The sequence below is a fragment of the Rhinoraja longicauda genome, chromosome 42 (assembly GCF_053455715.1).
Source record: "Rhinoraja longicauda isolate Sanriku21f chromosome 42, sRhiLon1.1, whole genome shotgun sequence".
Lineage (NCBI taxonomy): Eukaryota > Metazoa > Chordata > Chondrichthyes > Rajiformes > Arhynchobatidae > Rhinoraja > Rhinoraja longicauda.
The window spans coordinates 1,103,651-1,126,010 of record NC_135994.1 but is presented as its reverse complement, the minus strand read 5'-3'; the positions used below and the strand labels follow the sequence as shown (position 1 = coordinate 1,126,010).

General features: G+C 50.1%; 1 protein-coding gene across 4 annotated transcripts in view; it reads right to left on the bottom strand.

Annotated features, from left to right (window-relative positions):
• The window catches only part of LOC144612008 (arf-GAP with GTPase, ANK repeat and PH domain-containing protein 1-like), a 154,154-nt gene that overhangs the window by 8,432 nt on the left and 123,362 nt on the right, over positions 1-22,360 (bottom strand). For all 4 annotated transcript variants that reach the window (XM_078431438.1, XM_078431439.1, XM_078431437.1 and 1 more), the window contains exons 8-13: positions 19,791-19,943; positions 16,311-16,401; positions 15,728-15,828; positions 14,371-14,518; positions 10,915-11,040; positions 1,498-1,638 (exon numbers count right to left, since the gene is read on the bottom strand). In XM_078431438.1, coding sequence (XP_078287564.1) covers positions 1,498-1,638; positions 10,915-11,040; positions 14,371-14,518; positions 15,728-15,828; positions 16,311-16,401; positions 19,791-19,943 — 760 coding nt within the window. The remainder of the gene's footprint in view (positions 1-1,497; positions 1,639-10,914; positions 11,041-14,370; positions 14,519-15,727; positions 15,829-16,310; positions 16,402-19,790; positions 19,944-22,360) is intronic.

Genomic DNA, 22,360 nt, shown 5'->3' with positions numbered 1-22,360 from the left:
CTTTCTTAAGCTTATCCTGACCTGAATTTTGACAATGTCAGAAATCAAATGAGTTTGGGACATTCCGTGTAATAACTCTGCCTTGTGAAGGTAAACTTAGTGCATGAAATGAGTGTCTCGAACTCTTTGCAAATGTTTATAACCGGCTGAGTTCAACCAAGCCATAATCAGTTGGAAAATTCAAACTCCCAGAAAACTAATTCTAGAACCCCCTTAGACACCGATCAAATTACTTGGATGAGATGCTACTTATTAAGAACTGGGATGTTTGTAAAACGCAACCTATTGTTCTGTTCGATTCCTCTGTGAGGAAACTAAAGTCTGCCCGTTCTTAAGTGGACAGAAGTTCAAGATACTCAGTTTAAATGTTCCATCATCAGGAACTTGGTTGAGAGGGACATTGGCCAAATGTGGGCAAAAGGGACTAACTTCATGGGACATCTTGGTTCTCATGGATAACTTGGATAAATTAGAGCACATGGCATTGGAGGTAGGGTACTGATAAATCCAACTGAAGGACTTGCATGTCTTCAACCAAAATGGAGATAGATACCTGTCTCTTTCAGAGTGCAAAGAGTATATATGGCAGCAATGAACTTAAATAAGTTCCTGTAGGTGTTCATTGAGAGGACACATGTTGGTGCTTTGTATAGGGAAAAAACTGCAGATGCTGGTTAAAATCGAAGGTAGACACAAAATGCTGCAGTAACTCAGCAGGTCAGGCAGCATCTCTGGAGAGAAGGAATGGGTGACGTTTCGGGTCGAGACCCTTCTTCAGACTGATGTCAGGGGAGGGGGCGGGACCGGCGAGAAGGGTCTCGACCCGAAACGTCACCCATTCCTTCTCTCCAGAGACGCTGCCTGACCCGCTGAGTTACTCCAGCATTTTGTGTCTACCTGGTGCTTTGTATACCTGGAGAAGACCTCTACCTGAAATGAGCTGCCTGCCAATTCAACAGGAACCCTGAGAGGAGAAAAGGAAGTGCATTTCTCGGGAAAGTACAAGAGATTGGGACTCTCGTCAATGCTCTTGCAATGAACCAGCACAGGGTCATTGGGGAGAGGGTGGGGGGGTGGGAGAGACAAGTAGTCATCTTCTGTGTTGTGCAATACTGGTTATCAGGAACGTCTGAGGCTCTCGGCTGCTTGGAATGTCCTTGCCCTGATCGGACAGGCTCCCTCAGGCCTGGGGCAGCTTTCCAGTCAAGCCTTTGTAAGGCCACGAGAGACCTGCTACCTCCCCCCAGAGTTGCCCAGCACACACTACTGGAGTGAACGCTTCACAGAGTTTTTGTAAAGACAGAAGGCGGGGTTTGTAAGCAGTGTATTGGCTTCAGGGTTGACAGTGGCGACAGCAGCAAGATTCAGCCCCCGCCCCATAGTAAAAGCCGCCTTACTGACGCCGCCTTATTCTTCCAGAGAAACAGCCAAAACATTTCCCCCTCCAAACGTGCCGCTGGGCAGCCACAGACGGTGGCGGCGTGCCCACGGGCTCACCTTCTGCCAGGCCCGGCATGCCGTCAGCCTTGCTCACGCTCTTCTTCCGGCGATGCTTCTTGCGGTTGATCTGGGGCGAGGGGGGCAAGTCCAGCTTGCTGCCCGAGTGACTGCAGGCGGCTTCCCCTGCGCCGGCTCCTTCTTCACACGGGGGAGAATGAAACAAAGACGCAGAGAGTCAGTCACCCTTTGCCACTGCACACAGAAGCCCCCTTTGCCAAAGAACCACCTGGATTTACTGGAGGCCACCTTGTCCTCCTCTGCCTGCCGCCAACATTCATCCTATTCTTGCTATTGAGGGCGTGCAGCGTTGGTTTACTAGGTTAATTCCCGGAATGGCGGGACTGTCATATGTTGAAAGACTGGAGCGACTAGGCTTGTATACACTGGAATTTAGAAGGATGAGAGGAGATCTTATCGAAACGTATAAGATTATTAAGGGGTTGGACACGTTAGGGGCAGGAAACATGTTCCCAACGTTGGGGGAGTCCAGAACAAGGGGCCACAGTTTAAGAATAAGGGGTCGGCCATTTAGAACTGAGATGAGGAAAAACCTTTTCAGTCAGAGAGTTGTGAATCTGTGGAATTCTCTGCCTCCGAAGGCAGTGGAGGCCAATTCTCTGAATGCATTCAAGAGAGAGCTGGATAGAGCTCTTAAGGATAGTGGAGTCAGGGGGTATGGGGAGAAGGCAGGAACGGGGTACTGATTGAGAATGATCAGCCATGATCACATTGAATGGCGGTGCGTACAGGCTCGAAGGGCCGAATGGCCTCCTCCTGCACCTATTGTCTATTGTCTATCCCTGAACAGACGGCCTGGATGTTTTCGCCCAATTTGGGATCTCGCCCAGGAACGAAGGAGATTAGAAAAAGTGGTGGACTGTTCCCGGGCACTAATAGCCACGGGCACGGTGCCCGGGCACTGATGGCCACGGGCACGGGCACGGTGCCGGGCACTGACCGCCCCACCACCATCAAATGCCTCTATAAGGGACGCTGCCTCAATAAAGGCAGCTGGCATCACCAGGGACCCACACCACTGTAGCCACATTCTGCCATCGGGAAGAAGGTACATGAGTCTGAAAACCGTGACCTACAGGTTTAGGAGCAGCTTCTTCCCAACAGCCATCAGGATCTTGAACACTACACAATACTAACGTCAACTGTGAACATAGAAACATAGAAAATAGGTGCAGGAGGAGGCCATTTGCCCCTTCGAGCCTGTACGCACCGCCATTCATTGTGATCATGGTTGATCATTCACAATCAGTAACCCGTGCCTGCCTTCTCCCCATATCCCTTGATTCCACTAGCCTTCTAACAGTTCTTCCCCCCCCTCCCCCAAAGTTTTCTTCAATCAAATTCGAAATCTTTTTGATTTTTTTCTTCCTAATGTATCAGCAATAAAGAGTAGAGGTTAGAGTGCTTCAATCATTCTGGACCCCCATTTATAACCTGCACATTCTACTGATTATAATTCACTTGTAATGGTGAAGTGCTGCCTTGTAAATGTCAGTGTTGAAAGCAATGTCTCCCCTGGGCATCTTTATGGCCATGTGCTGGGCTGCAGAAACCTGTTGGATTAAACTTGTCGCAATTTAACACACAGCATTTAGATTCTGGCAGCTTTGGATCTGAGAAAATCAAAGTGGAAACCACGGCTGCAGATTAGCAAAGCTACGAGCAGTGCTTCATCAGTCCTTGAACATGGTCCGATTATGAAGACTGAATCAAACCTTGCATTTCATCCTCCGGCTTCACAATTCGCAACTCTTCAATCCGTCTATCTCACACCTTCTACCTTTGCAGTTTCAGTCTAGTTTATTGTCACGTGTACCGAGGTACAGTGAAAAGCTTGTAGACAATAAATAGACAATAGTTGCAGGAGTAGGCCATTCGGCCCTTCGAGCCAGCACCGCCATTCAATGTGATCATGGCTGATCATTCTCAATCAGTACCCCGTTCCTGCTTTCTCCCCATACCCCCTGACTCTTTTATCCTTAAGAGCTCTATCTAGCTCTCTCTTGAATGCATTCAGAGAATTGGCCTCCACTGCCTTCTGAGGCAGAGAATTCCACAGATTCACAACTCTCTGACTGAAAAAGTTTTTTCCTCATCTCAGTTCTAAATGGCCTACCCATTATTCTTAAACTGTGGCCCCTTGTTCTGGACTCCCCCAACATTGGGAACAAGTTTCCTGCCTCTAACGTGTCCAACCCCTTAATAATCTTATACTTTTGTTGCGTGGTATCCAGTCAGCAGAAAGACAACGCATGATTACAATCGAGTCGTTTACAGTGTAAGGATGCATGATAAGGGAATAACGTTTAGCGCAAGGCAAAGCCAGCAAAGTCCGATCAAGGATAGTCTGAGGGTCACCAAAGAGGTAGATAGTAGTTCAGCACTGCTCTCTGATTGCAGTTCTCATCTCTGGCCTTTGTCCAGCCATCTGCCGATCAACCCCCCTCACCTGTATACACCTGCCAGGCTTTGCCCTGCCCCCCCCCTCTCTTCTCACTTTCCCCACCTCTCTCCCCCCCCCCCCCCCCCCACACATAATCAGTCTGAAGGAAGGTCCCGAAAGATTCTTGCTTAGTACGGATGTCAGTGGTGATGGGGAGAAGGCAGGAGAATGGGGTTAAGAGGGAAAGATAGATCAGCCATGAGTGAATGGCGGAGTAAACTTGATGGGCAGAATGGCCTCATTCCTGTACTAATCACACACACAACGTCTACGGCTTTGCTCTCATCAACATTTGTGACTACTTTTTCAAAAATCACAAGCACAATCTTTGTCTTATGAATCTTATAGAGCGATTTTACTGAAATGTATGCAAAAGAAAACAATGTTCTCATTGTATCTAGGTACACTTGACAATAAAGTGCTTTTGAACTTTTGAACATAATTAAGGATCAAGCTTGCAATGCCCCCCTCTGGCAACTTTTTCAGTCAGAGAGTTGTGAATCTGTGGAATTCTCTGCCTCAGAAGGCAGATTGAGAATGATCAGCCATGATCACATTGAATGGCGGTGTGTACAGGCTCGAAGGGCCAAATGGCCTCCTCCTGCACCTATTGTCTATTGTCGTGATAGTGCCCTGCACCTCCTAACACTCTCCAGGAGGGGTCACAGTTAACAAATCTGCCTCTGGAACCCTCCCTGCTTCCTCTCGACTGAAAGTCAAATGACAAAATTAATTTCAGAGTGCAACGGTGCACATTACTGTATGTAAAGAGTCAATGTTATGCAGAAAGGTCAAATTAATGCGCATGACTTTGATAATGCCTTCCCAGAGTTGGAACAAAACGGCGAATATCAATGTCATTCTCTCTGCGACTGGAAGATGGGAACAGATTGCATGCACTCTGAGACAAAACATAGAAACATAGAAAGCAGGTGCAGGAGTAGGCCATTTGGCCCTTCGAGCCTGCACCGCCATTCAATATGATCATGGCTGATCATCCAGCTCAGTAACCTGTACCTGCCTTCTCTCCATACCCCCTGATCCTTTTAGCCACAAGGGCCACATCTAACTCCCTCTTAAATATAGCCAATGAACTGGCCTCAACTACCTTCTGTGGCAGAGAATTCCACAGACTCACCACTCTCTATGTGAAGAAATGTTTTCTCATCTCGGTCCTAAAAGACTTCCCCCTTATCCTTAAGCTGTGACCCCTGGTTCTGGACTGCAGAGTGTTGCTGAGAAACCATCAATGCAGCAGAAGATGGGGGGAGCTTTGGGTGGGGGAGGGGGGTAGCAGACGAAATTTGAATCCGAAATCGGTGATTCAACTCACTGTTAAATGTGGAGTGCAAGATTCCGTCCAAATTCGTCGACATGGTACTACGACAATATTTAAAAGACACTTGGACAGGTACATGGATTGGAAAGGTTTAGATGGATATGGGCCAAACACAGGTAGGTAGGACTAGTGTAGATGGAGCATCTTGGTCGGCATGGGCAAGTTGGGCTGAAGGGCCTGTTTCCATGTTGCATGACTCCAAGACCACCTCAGTACATGTGACAATAAACTAAACTAAACTAAACTCAACTAAACTCTACGACTCTAACTGAGCTATTATCCTGGGCTTGGTCTTACACACCCAATAGGAAGATCTCTGACAGCCTCTGCTGCTATGTCCAGGACATGGGGCGGGAACTTGTCTGAACAGCTTTACCCAGGGAAGACCTCAAACAGAATATTAGCCAGGTTATTGATAGGCGTACTCTCTAAAGTGGGGTTCTGGGAGGGAACTGTACACGGACATTATTAATGAAGTCCAAGTTAATGGGTGAGAAACAGAAAGCTTGCCGGTCAAGATGTAATAAAAATGAACTGTGCAGATGCTGGTTTATATTAAATATAGGCACAAAATGCTGGAGTCGCTCAGCGGGTCAGGCAGCATCTCTGGAGAAAAAGTAGAGTGGCATTTTGGGCCTCGACCCTTCTTCAGTGAGACTGAAGAAAGGTCCTGACCCGAAACGTCAACCATCCTTTTTCTCCAGAGATGCTGACTGACCCGCTGAGTTTAATCCGGCACCTTGTGTCTCGCTTCCCCACAAATCTGGCATTGGGCCAGACTATCCCCTCTCCTCTGTTGTGTTTGCTCGCTGTACACAACCTTCTGCTGCGTCCATCAGTAAGGACACGGGTCTAAGAGGCCTAGCGTAGATGGAGTCACAAGCCACACACACGCTCAGGCCAAAGCCTTCTCGTTACATGGACAACGTCGCCCTCTTCTGTTCAGACGAGTCATTGGTCCGCGGATTGATCAGCATCTGCAACCAGTTCGAACTAACCTCTGGGATAAGACAATAGACAATAGGTGCAGGAGGAGGCCATTCGGCCCTTCAAGCCAGCACCGCCATTCAATGTGATCATGGCTGATCATTCTCAATCAGTACCCCGTTCCTGCCTTCTCCCCATACCCCCTGACTCCGCTATCCTTAAGAGCTCTATCTAGCTCTCTCTTGAATGCATTCAGAGAATTGGCCTCCACTGCCTTCTGAGGCAGAGAATTCCACAGATTCACAACTCTCTGACTGAAAAAGTTTTTCCTCATCTCAGTTCTAAATGACCTACCCCTTATTCTTAAACTGTGGCCCCTTGTTCTGGACTCCCCCAACATTGGGAACATGTTTCCTGCCTCTAACGCGTCCAACCCCTTAATAATCTTATACGTTTCGATAAGATCTCCTCTCATCCTTCTAAATTCCTGAGACAATTGCAGAGGAATGTGAGGCCATGTTCTTTGGCAGCTGGTCTAACTTATCCTCTGTTCCATTCACTGTCATGGATAAGGTGATATTATGGGGAACAGTGGTTTGGGGAGACTGATGTCAGGGGTCCCGAAACGTCACCCATTCCTTCTCTCCCGAGATGCTGCTTGTCCCGCTGAGTTACTCCAGCATTTTGTGCCTACCTTCGATTTAAACCAGCATCTGCCGTTTTTTCCTGCACATTTTGCCCCCCCGGAAAAACACCATCAATTTTACACTGACAATCTTTGCATTCACCCCTCTGACCGGTCTCCCCCAGTACCGATGAAGGAATGTCAGATGTCAGTGGTGGGGAAGATGCTGGAGTCAATTATAAAAGACGAAATTGCTGAGCATTTGGATAGCAGTAACGGGATCATTCCAAGTCAGCATGGATTTACGAAGGGGAAATCATGCTTGACAAATCTACTGGAATTTTTTGAGGATGTAACTAGGAAAATTGACAAGGGAGAGTCAGTGGATGTGGTGTACCTCGACTTTCAGAAAGCCTTCGACAAGGTCCCACACAGGAGATTAGTGGGCAAAATTAGGGCACATGGTATTGGGGGTAGGGTACTGACATGGATAGAAAATTGGTTGACAGACAGAAAGCAAAGAGTGGGGATAAATGGGTCCCTTTCGGAATGGGAGGCAGTGACCAGTGGGGTACCGCAAGATTCGGTGCTGGGACCCCAGCTATTTACGATATACATTAATGACTTAGACGAAGGGATTAAAAGTACCATTAGCAAATTTGCAGATGATACTAAGCTGGGGGGTAGTGTGAATTGTGAGGAAGGTGCAATAAGGCTGCAGGGTGACTTGGACAGGTTGTGTGAGTGGGCGGATACATGGCAGATGCAGTTTAATGTAGATAAGTGTGAGGTTATTCACTTTGGAAGTAAGAATAGAAAGGCAGATTATTATCTGAATGGTGTCAAGTTAGGAGGAGGGGGAGTTCAACGAGATCTGGGTGTCCTAGTGCATCAGTCAATGAAAGGAAGCATGCAGGTACAGCAGGCAGTGAAGAAAGCCAATGGAATGTTGGCCTTCGTAACAAGAGGAGTTGAGTATAGGAGCAAAGAGGTCCTTCTACAGTTGTACCGGGCCCTGGTGAGACCGCACCTGGAGTACTGTGTGCAGTTTTGGTCTCCAAATTTGAGGAAGGATATTCTTGCTATGGAGGGCGTGCAGCGTAGGTTCACTAGGTTAATTCCCGGAATGGCGGGACTGTCGTATGTTGAAAGGCTGGAGCGATTGGGCTTGTATACACTGGAATTTAGAAGGATGAGGGGGGATCTTATTGAAACATATAAGATAATTAGGGGATTGGACACATTAGAGGCAGATAACATGTTCCCAATGTTGGGGGAGTCCAGAACAAGGGGCCACAGTTTAAGAATAAGGGGTAGGCCATTTAGAACGGAGATGAGGAAGAACTTTTTCAGTCAGAGAGTGGTGAAGGTGTGGAATTCTCTGCCTCAGAAGGCAGTGGAGGCCAGTTCGTTGGATGCTTTCAAGAGAGAGCTGGATAGAGCTCTTAAGGATAGCGGAGTGAGGGGGTATGGGGAGAAGGCAGGAACGGGGTACTGATTGAGAGTGATCAGCCATGATCGCATTGAATGGCGGTGCTGGCTCGAAGGGCTGAATGGCCTACTCCTGCACCTATTGTCTATTGTCTATTGTCTATTGTAACATCTTGTTCACATAAGTCTCCGTCTTATAATTGAGGGTGTTCTGGTTGTTGAGGTTTGTAGACATTGGTCGGCCTTTGCCTGAATGAGATTGAATTACGGAGCTTAGCTGAGTGCTTCTAATGTCCTCCCGTTCTTTTAATCCAGCATTAAATCACATTGCACCTTGCTGTCAGCGGGCATGTTGGCTTTCAAATTACATTTCTGCAGGATTTGGCACATTTGAACTTTGAATGTGATTCCAATGGGATTTGCTGTTGGTCTGTTATAAATGGGCAATGGGCTTGATTGGTTCTCGACTTGATGCCACAACCACAAGAGGCAACAACGACAAGATATATTTTCTTTTCACCAAGAACAGTGGCAGTGGCGGTTAACTCCACTTTCTCCGGGGGCTCAAGACGATTTTTAAAGATTGCATTTGGAAGCCGAGTTTGAAAGCTGCTTTTGAAGCATCAAGCATCATTAGCAAATTTGCAGATGATACAAAGCTGGGTGGCAGTGTGAACTGTGAGGAAGATGCTATGAGGTTGCAGGGTGACTTGGACAGGTTGTGTGAGTGGGCGGATGCATGGCAGATGCAGTTTAATGTGAATAAGTGTGAGGTTATCCACTTTGGTGGTAAGAATAGGAAGGCAGAGTATTATCTGAATGGTGTCAAGTTAGGAACAGGGGACGTACAACGAGATCTGGGTGTCCTAGTGCATCAGTCACTGAGAGGAAGCATGCAGGTACAGCAGGCAGTGAAGAAAGCCAATGGAATGTTGGCCTTCATAACAAGAGGAGTTGAGTATAGGAGCAAAGAGGTCCTTCTGCAGTTGTACAGGGCCCTAGTGAGACCGCACCTGGAGTACTGTGTGCAGTTTTGGTCTCCAAATGTGAGGAAGGATATTCTTGCTATTGAGGGCGTGCAGCGTAGGTTTACTAGGTTAATTCCCGGAATGGCGGGACTATCATATGTTGAAAGACTGGAGTGACTAGGCTTGTATACACTGGAATTTAGAAGGATGAGAGGAGATCTTATCGAAACGTATAAGATTATTAAGGGGTTGGACACGTTAGAGGCAGGAAACATGTTCCCAATGTTGGGGGAGTCCAGAACAAGGGGCCACAGTTTATGAATAAGGGGTAGGCCATTTAGATCTGAGATGAGGAAAAACGTTTTCAGTCAGAGAGTTGTGAATGTGTGGAATTCTCTGCCTCAGAAGGCAGTGGAGGCCAATTCTCTGAATGCATTCAAGAGAGAGCTAGATAGAGCTCTTAAGGATAGCGGAGTCAGGGGATATGGGGAGAAGGCAGGAACGGGGTACTGATTGAGAATGATCAGCCATGATCACATCGAAGGGCCAAATGGCCTCCTCCTGCACCTATTGTCTATTGTCTATTGTCTAAACCAGCATCTGCAGTTCCTTTCGACACAATGTTTTGAAGGGTATATTAAAACACAGGCTCAGGAGGTAACTTGGTCAGCATGGATGAGTTGGGTGAGAGGGCCAGTTTCCATGCTGTGTAATTCGACGAGTTTAATAAGGGTACAGTATCACAGTAGTTGCCACCTCACTGGTAATCCAGAAGCCTGGGCCTATGATCTGGGGACATGGGTTCAAATCGCGCGGGCAATAAATCCAAAGTTGAATGCTCGAATCCAAATACTGATTGTAAAATAACTGCATTATTGTTTTTAACAAATGACAAAGGATTCATTGATGTCCCTCAGAGTGGGAAACCTGTTGTCCTGACCACGGCCGGCTCATCTGGGACTCGAGACCAACAGTAGTACGACTGACTCTTGGATGCCTCTGAAATGCCCCAGCAAGACACTCAGTTCAGGGGGGTAATTAGGGTTGGGAAATGCTGCGGATGAGGAAAGATGTCTTTTCTGTGGATGTGGCGCAGCGGTAGAGTTGCTGCCTTATGGCGCTGGAAGCCCTGGTTCGATCCTGACTACGGGCGCTGTCTGCACGGAGTTTGCACGTTCTCCCCGTGGCCTGCGTGGGTTTTCTCCGGGTGCTCCGGTTTCCTCCCACACTCCAAAGACGTGCGGGTTTGTCGGCTAACTGGCTTCGGTAGGAACTGTAAATCGCCCCTGTGTGTAAGGTAGTGCTAGCGTGATCGCTGGTCGGCACGGACTTGATGAGCCGAAGGGCCTGTTTCTGCACTCTATCTCTAGACTGAACTAAACTAAATCAAAGTAAATAGGTCAGGATTTGGAGCGTAATTTCCTGGAGTTTGATGGTGTCGGGATTGATGGTGATGAAGTGGCCGCTTGCCTGAATCTACAGTGCGTTTGCCCTTACTCGAGGTCCTGCACTGGATCGGCAAACACTGGAAAATCTTTCTTACTTCCAGGATAAATCCTTCACTGCTGCTCACCGCATCTTCGGTGTGTTTGCCGGTTTCGACGTGAGGTTAACCAGTGCCCCACAACTCACAGATCCAAAGGGGTTTTTTTTTTTTCCTTACCAGGGTTCCGTGAGACGTTTTCACTCCACGGGTCGGCGCTGGGAACGGGGAGATTCCCTTTCACATTGGCGTCGCTGCCCATCGCCTTCTCGGCAACGGGGTCCAAACCGCTGGAAAGTAGAGAATCTGTGGGACAAGAGGCAAGGCGTGGAGCCACTCAGTCAGTCTTCAATGTCCTGGAACGCAAGCTGGCTGCGGTGAAGAACGTCAGCCCATCAACAGCCCCAGCAAGGTCCATTTGCTGGGGTGTGAATTCAAATAGCACAACGCTCAAAACTAACCACATTGTAGGGAACTAGTACATAGAACATAGAACAGCACAGTGCAAGAACAGGCCCTTCGGCCCACAATGTCTGTGCCGAGAATGATGCCAAGACCATCTCTTATCCACCTGCACATAACCCATATCCTTCCATTCCCTGCGAATCCATGTGCCCATCCAAACGTCTCTTAAGTGCCACTAATGTATCTGCTTCAACCACCAACCTAGAGCACATTCCAAGTACTCACCCCCCTCTGTGTAAATAACTCGCCCCGCGCATCTCCTTAAAACTTCCCCCTTTCACCTTCGACAATAGACAATAGGTGCAGGAGGAGGCCATTCGGCCCTTCGAGCCAGGACCGCCATTCAATGTGATCATGGCTGATCATTCTCAATCAGTACCCCGTTCCCGCCTTCTCTTCCTGCACGGTGGCACAGCGGTAGAGTTGCTGCCTCACAGCGAATGCAGCGTCGGAGACTCAGGTTCCATCCTGACTACGGGGCGGTGTACTGTACGGAGTTTGTATGTTCCCCCCATGAGTTTTCTTCGAGATCTTCGGTTTCCTCCCACACTCCAAAGACGTACAGGTTTGTAGGTTAATTGGCTGGGCAAATGTAAATTTTTTTAAAAATCGTCCCTAGTGGGTGTAGGATGGTGTTAGTGTACGGGGATCGCTGGGCGGCGCGGACCCGGTGGGCCGAAGGGCCTGTTTCTGCGCTGTAACTCTAAATCTAAAATCTAAATCCCCATACCCCCTGACTCCGCTATCTTTAACAGCTGTATCTAGTTCTCTCGGGACCTTAAAGTTGTGCCCTCTAGTATCTGATTTTTCCACCCTCAGGGAAAAACGTTCTGACTGTCGAACTATCTGTGCCTCTCTTGCACACCATCAGGTCTCCCTGCAACCTCCAGGGTACCAGAGAAAATAATCCAAGTCTGTCCACCCTCTCCATGGAGATAATACCCCTGTAACAAGGTCTTATCGAAACGTATAAGATTATTAAGGGGTTGGACACGTTAGAGGCAGGAAACATGTTCCCAATGTTGGGGGAGTCCAGAACAAGGGGCCACAGTTTACGAATAAGGGGTAGGCCATTTAGAACTGAGACGAGGAAAAACTTTTTCAGTCAGAGAGTTGTGAATCTGTGGAATTCTCTGCCTCAGAAGGCAGTGGAGGCCAATTCTCTGAATGCATTCAAGAGAGAGCTAGATAGAGCTCTTAAGGATAGCGGAGTCAGGGAGTATGGGGAGAAGGCAGGAACGGGGTACTGATTGAGAATTATCAGCCATGATCACATTGAATGGCGGTGCTGGCTCGAAGGGCCGAATGGCCTCCTCCTGCACCTATAGTCTATTGTCTAAGGTCTTAACTTGGAATTAGTCTTCGAATAGGAGCAGAATACATTTTTTGTTCCTCCCCAATCACATACTGCTGACATCAAGAGCCTCCATCCTTTCTGCTGCTTTCACTTCTTTCCCTCTCCTCGCCTTTCCAAATTATTTATTAAGGTAGACACAGAGTGCTGGAGTAACACAGCGGGTCAGGCAGCATCTGTGGAGAACATGGATAGGTGACGTTTCACAGAGTGCTGGAGTAACTCAGCGGGTCAGGCAGCATCTGTGGAGAACATGGATAGGTGACGTTTCACAGAGTGCTGGAGTAACTCAGCGGGTCAGGCAGCATCTGTGGAGAACATGGATAGGTGACGTTTCACAGAGTGCTGGAGTAACTCAGCGGGTCAGGCAGCATCTGTGGAGAACATGGATAGGTGACGTTTCACAGAGTGCTGGAGTAACTCAGCGGGTCAGGCAGCATCTGTGGAGAACATGGATAGGTGACGTTTCACAGAGTGCTGGAGTAACTCAGCGGGTCAGGCAGCATCTGTGGAGAACATGGGTAGGTGACGTTTCACAGAGTGCTGGAGTAACTCAGCGGGTCAGGCAGCATCTGTGGAGAACATGGATAGGTGACGTTTCACAGAGTGCTGGAGTAACTCAGCGGGTCAGGCAGCATCTGTGGAGAACATGGATAGGTGACGTTTCGGTTTGGGGCGCTTCCTCAGACTCTAGTTCTGAAGAAGGGTCCCGACCCCAAACGACACCTATCCATGTTCTCCTGAGATGCTGCCTGACCCGCTGAGTTACTCCAGCACTTTGTGTCTATCTTTGCTATAAACCAGCATCTGCAGTTCTTTGTATATCTACTTATTAAGCTCTCCATTTAACCTTGAGCCCCAACTCCCCGCTTTAAGGCTCCTCCGGTCTGGGCATCACAAGGCCCACAGATTGACACGAACAGATCCAGCTTCTAGCTGCTGCAACCAAGGTGCACGTCTGCAGAATTCACCCCTTGTTTAGGTATTATTATTGTCACGTGTACCGAGGTACAGTGAAAGGTTTTGTTTTGCGTGCTATCCCAATGGATCAGATATACCAGACATACAGTCACGACAAACGCAAGTACACCAGATAGAGCAAAGGGTATGACACAGATGCAGAACAAATTCTCCGCATTGTAGCGCTTCAGTTCCATAGTGCTTATCTCTCTAATGCTATTTAATCACATTGTATAAATTACTTTATAAAGGGCGGCACGGTGGCGCAGCGGTAGAGTTGCTGCCTCACAGCGCCAGAGACCTGGGTTCGACCCTGACTGCGGGTGCGGTCTGTACGTTCTCCCCGTGACCGCGTGGGTTTTCTCCGGGTGCTCCGGTTTCCTCCCACACTACAAAGGTTTGCAGGTTGATTGGCCTAATAAAATTGTCAATTGCCCCTCGTGTGTGGCCTCATTCTGCTCCTAGAACTTATGAACTATGAAGTTATGAAGTGGTTTTGAAGTGGAGGGTTTAGATTTAGATTTAGAGATACAGCGTGGAAACAGGCCCTTCGGCCCACCGAGTCCGCGCCGCCCAGCGATCCCCGCACACTAACACTATCCTACACACACTAGGGACAATTTTTACATTTACCCAGTCAATTAACCTACATACCTGTACGTCTTTGGAGTGTGGGAGGAAACCGAAGATCTCGGAGAAAACCCACGCAGGTCACGGGGAGAACGTACAAACTCCGTACAGTCGGCGCCCGTAGTCAGGATCGAACCTGAGTCTCCGGCGCTGCATTCGCTGTAAGGCAGCAACTCTACCGCTGCGCCACCGTGGATGGAAGATCTCTCGTGCTGCCTTGTACTTACCAACACTCTCTTGCCCGCTGCCCACCAGGCCATTCAGGCTGGTGGAGGCTCCACTGGCTGAAACAGCCCGCGGGGGCCTCTTACCAGGAACTTTAACGGTGGTCCTGAGAAGATCAATCTCTTTCCCATGGATGTTCTGCATGTAATCCTGCAGCAAAGGGCAAACAATCAGCTGAGTTACTCGGTTTAGAAGTAACTTATTCGGAGGCTCACACATAACTTTTAACTTCATCTAAACGTATAAGATTATTAAGGGGTTGGACACGTTAGAGGCAGGAAACATGTTCCCAATGTTGGGGGAGTCCAGAACAAGGGGCCACAGTTTACGAATAAGGGGTAGGCCATTTAGAACTGAGATGAGGAAAAAAAAATTCAGTCAGAGAGTTGTGAATCTGTGGAATTCTCTGCCTCAGAAGGCAGTGGAGGCCAATTCTCTGAATGCATTCAAGAGAAAGCTGGATAGAGCTCTTAAGGATAGCGGAGTCAGGGGGTATGGGGAGAAGGCAGGAACGGGGTACTGATTGAGAATGATCAGCCATGATCACATTGAATGGTGGTGCTGACTCGAAGGGCCGAATGGCCTCCTCCTGCACCTATTGTCTATTGTCTATTGGGCGGCCAACTAGCAAAGTGAATTAACTGCTCCTCGCCTGTTCCAGACCACATCCCCCACTCCCTTCTGCCATTGATCCAATCCCTCGGGGAGAGATGGAGGGAGAAACTCGGGGAGAGATGGAGGGAGAAACTCGGGGAGAGATGGAGGGAGAAACTCAGGGAGAGATGGAGGGAGAAACTCGGGGAGAGATGGAGGGAGAAACTCAGGGAGAGGTGGAGGGAGAAACTTGGGGAGAGATGGAGGGAGAAACTCGGGGAGAGATGGAGGGAGAAACTCGGGGAGAGGTGGAGGGAGAAACTCGGGGAGAGATGGAGGGAGAAACTCAGGGAGAGATGGAGGGAGACGCTCGGGGAGAGATGGAGGGAGAAACTCGGGGAGAGATGGAGGGAGACGCTCGGGGAGAGATGGAGGGAGAAACTCAGGGAGAGGTGGAGGGAGACGCTCGGGGAGAGATGAAGGGAGAAACTCGGGGAGAGATGGAGGGAGACGCTCGGGGAGAGATGGAGGGAGACGCTTGGGGAGAGATGGAGGGAGACGCTTGGGGAGAGATGGAGGGAGAAACTCTGGGAGATGGAGGGAGACGCTTGGGGAGAGATGGAGGGAGACGCTTGGGGAGAGATGGAGGGAGAAACTCGGGGAGAGATGGAGGGAGTAACTCGGGGAGATAGAGGGAGAAACACGGAGAGAGGCAGAGGGAGAAACTCGGGGAGGGATGGACCCAAACACTCCAAGTGCACTTACATGCAAGCTGGGATGGTAGGACAAGATACCATTGTTGCAGAGCGTCACGTACTTCTTCTTCCACTCCTTGTTTAGTGTGTTCCCGCTTCTCTTCAATAACACTCCCTGCAAGAAAACGCACGCATGAAGACCGGGATCAAGGCACAGAGCCACACTCATCCCACGCGTGTGGCTGCCGTGTGAGAAGCAGAGCCCGTGCCGACCAGCAACCCCCCCACCCCGTACACACAAGGGACAATTTACAATTTTACCAACGCCAATTAACCTACAAACTTGAATGTCTTTGGAGTGTGGGGGGAGCTGGAGCACCCGGAGAAAACCCACGCAAGTCACGGGGAGAACGTACAAACTCTGTACAGACGGCGCCCGTAGTCAGGATGGAACCCGGGTCTCTGGCGCCGAGAGGCAGCAACTCTACCACCGTGCTGCCCCTGTACGTGAGACTCAGCCCAAAGGAGGCAGTGGCCCAGTTTCATGCAGAATCCCAGTCACCGGTTGCTCCAAGAGGGCTGGGCTCTGGTTCAGGTGAAGGCAGCTGTGACGAGGCGAGGGGAGGTTATTTGGCCTGGATCAGCGCGGGAACCTGCCTGTTTAATCGGGATGGCGCGGCCACTTCCAATGTTGTCCGCCTTACTGTCCAGACTCCGCCTCTCCGTATCGCTTCCCCGCCGAGCCTGAGGAAGGAACGAGAACGCAGTTTTATAAGCCAAGCTAACGGAAGCTGCACCCAGCAATCTCTCTGCAACTGAGCGACGTCGTTCTGAGAGGTTAGTGGGGTGTCAGTCAGTAAAATAGCTCATGTTTAAGAAACATTTGGACAGGTACATGGATAGGTCAGGTTTAGAGGGACATGGCAAAACGCAGGTGGGGGGGGGGGGACGACGACTAGTGTAGATGGGGCATGTTGGTTGGTGTGGGCAAGTTGGGCCGAAGGGCCTGTTTCCACCCTGTCTGACTGTAAGAGCGATCGAACTAGGATCAGACTGCATGGAGCCTCGAACGCTGCAGGCCTTGCAAGGGAGGGAACCTTTTGTGCGGCTGGCCATGTCAGAGGACGGTTAAGCCAAGCCCACTCCCGGCCGGGTCTGGAGTCACGTGCAGGCCAGACTGGGCAAGCACGCCACATCCCCTTCCCTGAACCAGCTGAGTTTTTCCTCGCGATCCAATGATTTCAGGGTGGCCATGAATGATGCTATTTTTTTTAAATCCTCAAATCCCAGATTATTTAGAGTCATCGAGTCATACAGCACAGAAACAGGCCCTTCAGACCATCTTGTCCATGCTGGCCAAGATGGGCCGTTCACCCACCCCGATCCATCTAAACCTTTCCTATCCATATACCTGTCCAAAGGTCTTTTAAATGATAGTACCTGCCTCAACTGCCGCCTCTAGTAGCTCGCTCCATATGCCCACCACCCTCTTGAGTGAAGATTTGATGAACTAAATTGCAATTGGCACTGCCACAGATTTTCTGCCTCAACTCACCTCCTCCCTCTGTCTGAAGAAGGGTCTCGACCCGAAACGTCACCCATTCCTTCTCTCCAGAGATGCTGCCCGACCCGCTGAGTTACTCCAGCATTGTGTGTCTACCTTCGCCTCCTCCCTCCATCAATACATCCCCTCCAGAATGGTCCACATGAACAAACAGCACCTGTGGCTTGGTGGAGATCACATGTCTGTGGTGGAGATTTCACTCAACTCGGTCCTGCCCTCTGGCCCCTCCGCTCTTTTTCCCCCTCAGAATTACACTGCCAATGTACCATCCCACTCCCCAGATCCACCAAGCACTATGATCCTAGAGAACATATGCCGTGCTCAATGAGACCCAGGTTTTAAGGGAGGGTCCAGTTTTCAGGGCATAAGGTTCAGGACCAATGGGCTCCCCATCTAGGTCCACAGCACGAGACCAGTCGAGACCAAGCTAGGGTTGCCGACTGTCCCGAATTAGCCGGGACATCCCGTATTTTGGGCCAAATTGGTTTGTCCCGTACGGGACCGCCCTTGTCCCGTATTAGCAGGGTTGCCAACTTCCTCCCTCCCAAAGAAGGGACAAAGGGTGACGTCACCGCCCCGTGCCCCACGTGACCTCACCCAGCCGCCATTGGTGGAGCGGGAGCTGGGTGGCTGGGTGAGGTCACGTGGGGCGTGGTGCGGTGACGTCACCTTGTCCCGTATTTGGGAGGGAGGAAGTTGGCGACCCTGCACCAAGCCCTGAGGGACAAACAGGGTTGTGGAAGAAATCACTGCTGCCCGGAACCGCACACTGCCTTTGATAAGCTCTTTTCATCCCTTTCCTTCATTTGTTCTTTGTAGCTTTCCATACCTCTCCTTTCCCTCTCCATATCTCCTCCCTCTGACTCTCAGTCCGAAGAAGGATCTCGACCCGAAACGTCACCCATTCCTTCTCTCCCGAGATGCTGCCTGACCTGCTGAGTTACTCCAGCATTTTGTGAATAAATCGATTTGTACCAGCATCTGCAGTTATTTTCTTATACAACTGGATCAATCATTTGACTTTTATGCTTCGGGGTTTGTTTTGCTCAGAATGTTATTTGTCCAGAGAAAGACTGGGATCACAAATCAAAATGACTGCTCCAACCAGTTTGTAATAAAAATGGCACTTCTTTTGTTGATTGATGATTGGGTTGTGTTGCAGTCACATTGAAGTGCTGATTGTTTCGTTTCAGCTCCCTGTGTGGACTGAAAGCAGTCGCAGGCTGCTTGCTCGGCTCACACAGGGGCTCGAGTCAGTCCAAATGCTGCTCCCAAACTGTGGTGTCTCAAACATACAGAGGTTGTTGTCAGGAAGTGGGATGGGGGGAGAGAGAGAGAGAGAGAGAGGGGGGGGGAAGTGGGAGAGGGGGGGGAAGAGGGAGAGGGGGGGAAGTGGGATGGGGGGAGAGAGAGAGGGGGGAGAGGGAGAGGGGGGAAGAGGGAGAGGAGGGGAGAGGGAGAGGGGGGGGAGAGTGAGAGGGGGGGAAGAGGGAGAGGGGGGAAGAGAGAGGGGGGGAGAGAGAGGGGGGGGAGAGTGAGAGGGGGGGAAGAGGGAGAGGGGGGGAAGTGGGATGGGGGAAGAGAGAGGGGGGGAGAGGGAGGGGGAGTAGAGGGAGAGGGGGGAAGAGGGAGAGGGGGGGAGAGGGAGAGGGGGGAGAGTGAAAGGGGGAGAGAGAGGGGGAGAAGAGAGAGGGGGGAGAGAGGGAGAGGAGAGGGAGAGGGGGAGGAAGAGAGAGGGGGGAAGAGAGAGGGGGGAGAGAGAGAGGGGGGAGAGGGAGAGGGGGGGAAGAGTGAGAGGGGGGGAAGAGAGAGAGGGGGGGAAGAGGGAGGGGGAAGAGGGAGAGGGGGAGAGGGGGGGAAGAGGGAGAGGGGGAGGGAGAGGGGAGGGAGGGGGAGGGAGAAGGAAAAAGAAAGTAGCGTATTCTAAAATTACACATATTCCTCTTTGTTAAATGTTTTCTACTTCTGTAAATTATTAAGTAGATTGCAATACAAAGATCTGAGAATTGGCTGTACTAATCCATGGGTAGCGGAGGTTCTGATTTGCGTGGTATCTGAGCCAAAGGATAACACTTCTTGGCTCGGCGGTTAAAGTACTTGTCAGGATTCAAGGGGATTAGTTAATGTACTTTGATATTTTGGCATCGAATTACAGCTAAAAGCTTAAACCTCCCAAAGAGAGCGCAAACTGGTGGCATTATGCAAACCCGGTACAAACAGGTGCCCCGGTCCCCATTGACAGTGGGATGTCGTGTAGAAGAGGCCAGGAAACAGATAAATAACGTCTCCTTCCTTGTATTGGTAATGGGACGTACAACATGTTCACTGAGCTCCACAGGAACTGGGTCAACTCAATCACACTGGTCTTGGCGGGCAGACACAGGGACGATGATCCCCCTGGCTGCCGATGTCGAGAACTGCAGTCACAGAACAAGGGGACGGCCATTCAGACAAGAAGAAAGTCCCTCACGCAGAGGGTGCTGAATTTTTGGAGTTCCTTGCGTCCCCTGGTTTGTACAAATGGCCGGGCGAGACAGGTGAAGCCCAGGAGCGAAGCGTCTGCACTTACCGTGAACAGGCTGGGCCGTCGTTTCGAGTGCTTGCGGACGGAGCCGGGCGTCCCGGACACTTGGGCGATGTCAGTGACCAGTTCGCGGTGGCTGACGTTCGGCGTGGATGGGAGGGACGAGGAATACTCCGTCGCGTTGCCGCCATTGCTCGTCTGTAAAAGCGAGAAAACAATGAACGTGGTGGCATCAGGTCTCAAATCAGAAAGGCAAGCACACACCTTCTCCAAGGCACACTTGATGAGAAGATAACTCAACAACATCCCAATGGAAATGCCACTGACAGGGCGATTCTATACAATGGGCCAAAACTGCAGGTGCTGAGACTGTGTTGTTGTATTTAGGAGTCATAGAATTATAGAGTGCGGAAACACATGCATTCTGATCACGATGCTTTGAAGATAGACACAGAGTGCTGGAGTAACTCAGCGGGTCAGGCAGCATCTGTGGAGAACATAGATAGGTGACGTTTCTCAGAGTGCTGGAGTAACTCAGCGGGTCGGGCAGCATATGTGGAGAACATGGATAGGTGACGTTTCACAGAGTGCTGGAGTAACTCAGCGGGTCGGGCAGCATCTGTGGAGAACATGGATAGGTGACGTTTCACAGAGTGCTGGAGTAACTCAGCGGGTCAGGCAGCATCTGTGGAGAACATGGATGGGTGATGTTTCAGGTCGAGACTCTTCTTTGTTGTAGGACACTCCACTTTGCTCACTGAGCCTCCGGAAATGCACAAAACTATTACAAATAGCTGACAAAAGGAGCTACAAGAAAAGACTCAAAGTACTGGAGTGACTCTGGGGGTTACGCAGCATCTCTGGGGGTTATGCAGCATCTCTGGAGAACATGGATAGGTGAGTCGGGACGTGGGAGGAAACCGGAACGCCCGGTGAAAACCCACGCAGTCACAGGGAGAACGTACAAACTCTGTACCGTAGTCAGGCGCTGTGTGGCGGCCACTCCAAAGACGTGCAGCTTTGTAGGTTCATTCAATAAAACTGTAAACTGTCCCTAGTGTGTGTGGGATAGTGTTAATGTGCGGGGATCGCTGGGCCGAAGGGCCTGTTTCCGCACTGTATCTTTAAACGTAAAACTAAACTCTACCGCTGCACCACTGTGCTGCCAAAAGAATGAGGAGAGGATGCGTTCTCCACACTGAGAGAGAACTCAGTAGTTTGGTTTGGAGGTTCGTAAAACAATGAGGATGGCTTGACCTGTGGTTCAGACATACAGTTGCCCCAAAAGGTATCCTGCAAACATTGATTCAAAGCAGTCCCAAGGCACGGACATGGACTCATCTGCCAGGTCTTACTCTGATTAATTGATTGAAGAACATACTCTGCATCCTATTGATCCATGGCAGCGGGGGAGCTACACAGCCATTTATTAATCCTCAATGGCAAACAGAACAGGTCTGAGTTTCAGCCCAGGAGTGTATCAAACATAATCACTGTTTGTATGTGCAAGTAACTGCAGATGCTGGTTTACCAAAAAAGACACAAAGTGCTCAAGTAACTTCCCCCCTCCTCCACCCCTGCCCTCTCTCCCCCACACCCCCTTTCTTCCAAACCCCCTATCCCCTTCCCTGTACCCCACCTGGACTCACCCATTGCTCCCCTTCTCTCCACCTCATTCCTTCCTCTAGCTTCATAATTCGCAACTCCTCACTGCTTTTGTCTCACACCTTCTGTTTTTTGCACCTCTGGCCTCCATTTGCCTATCAACCCCCCCACCTTGCCTGTGGTGACTAGTACATGCCACACTTAGTCCTTTCCCTCCTCTCTTCTACCTTCCCCCCCCACCCACACACACAATCAGTCAGTCAGAAGAAGGGTCCCGATCCAAACCGTCACCTGTCTATGTACTCCAGAGACGCTGCCTGAGCCGCTGAGTTACTGCAGCACTCTGTGTCATGATAACTGCTTAGTTCAGCGACACCTTGATTACATGTGTGGCACGGTGGCGCAGCGGTAAAGTTGCTGCCTTACAGCACCAGGGACCCAGCTTCGATCCTGACTACTTGTGATTGTCTGTACGGAGTTTTTTTTTTAGAGATACAGCGCGGAAACAGGCCCTTCGGCCCACCGAGTCCGCGCCGCCCAGCGATCCCCGCACATTAACACTATCCTACACCCACTAGGGACAATTTTTACATATTACCCAGTCAATTAACCTACATACCTGCACGTCTTTGGAGTGTGGGAGGAAACCAAAGATCTCGGAGAAAACCCACGCAGGTCACGGGGAGAACGTACAAACTCCGTACAGACGGCGACCGTAGTCAGGATCGAACCTGAGTCTCCGGCGCTGCATTCGCTGTAAGGCGGCAACTCTACCGCTGCGCCACCGTGCCGCAGTTTGTACGTTCTCCCCATGGCCTGCGTGGGTTTTCTCCGAGGTCTTCGGTTTCCTCCCACACTCCAAAGACGTATTTGTTTGTAGGTGAATTGGCTTGGTATAAGTGTAGATTGTCCCCAGTGTAGGACAGAGTTAATGTGAGGGGATCGTTGGTCGGTGCGGACTCGGTGGGCCGAAGGGCCTGTTTCTGCGCTGTAAACTAAAACCATGCCTG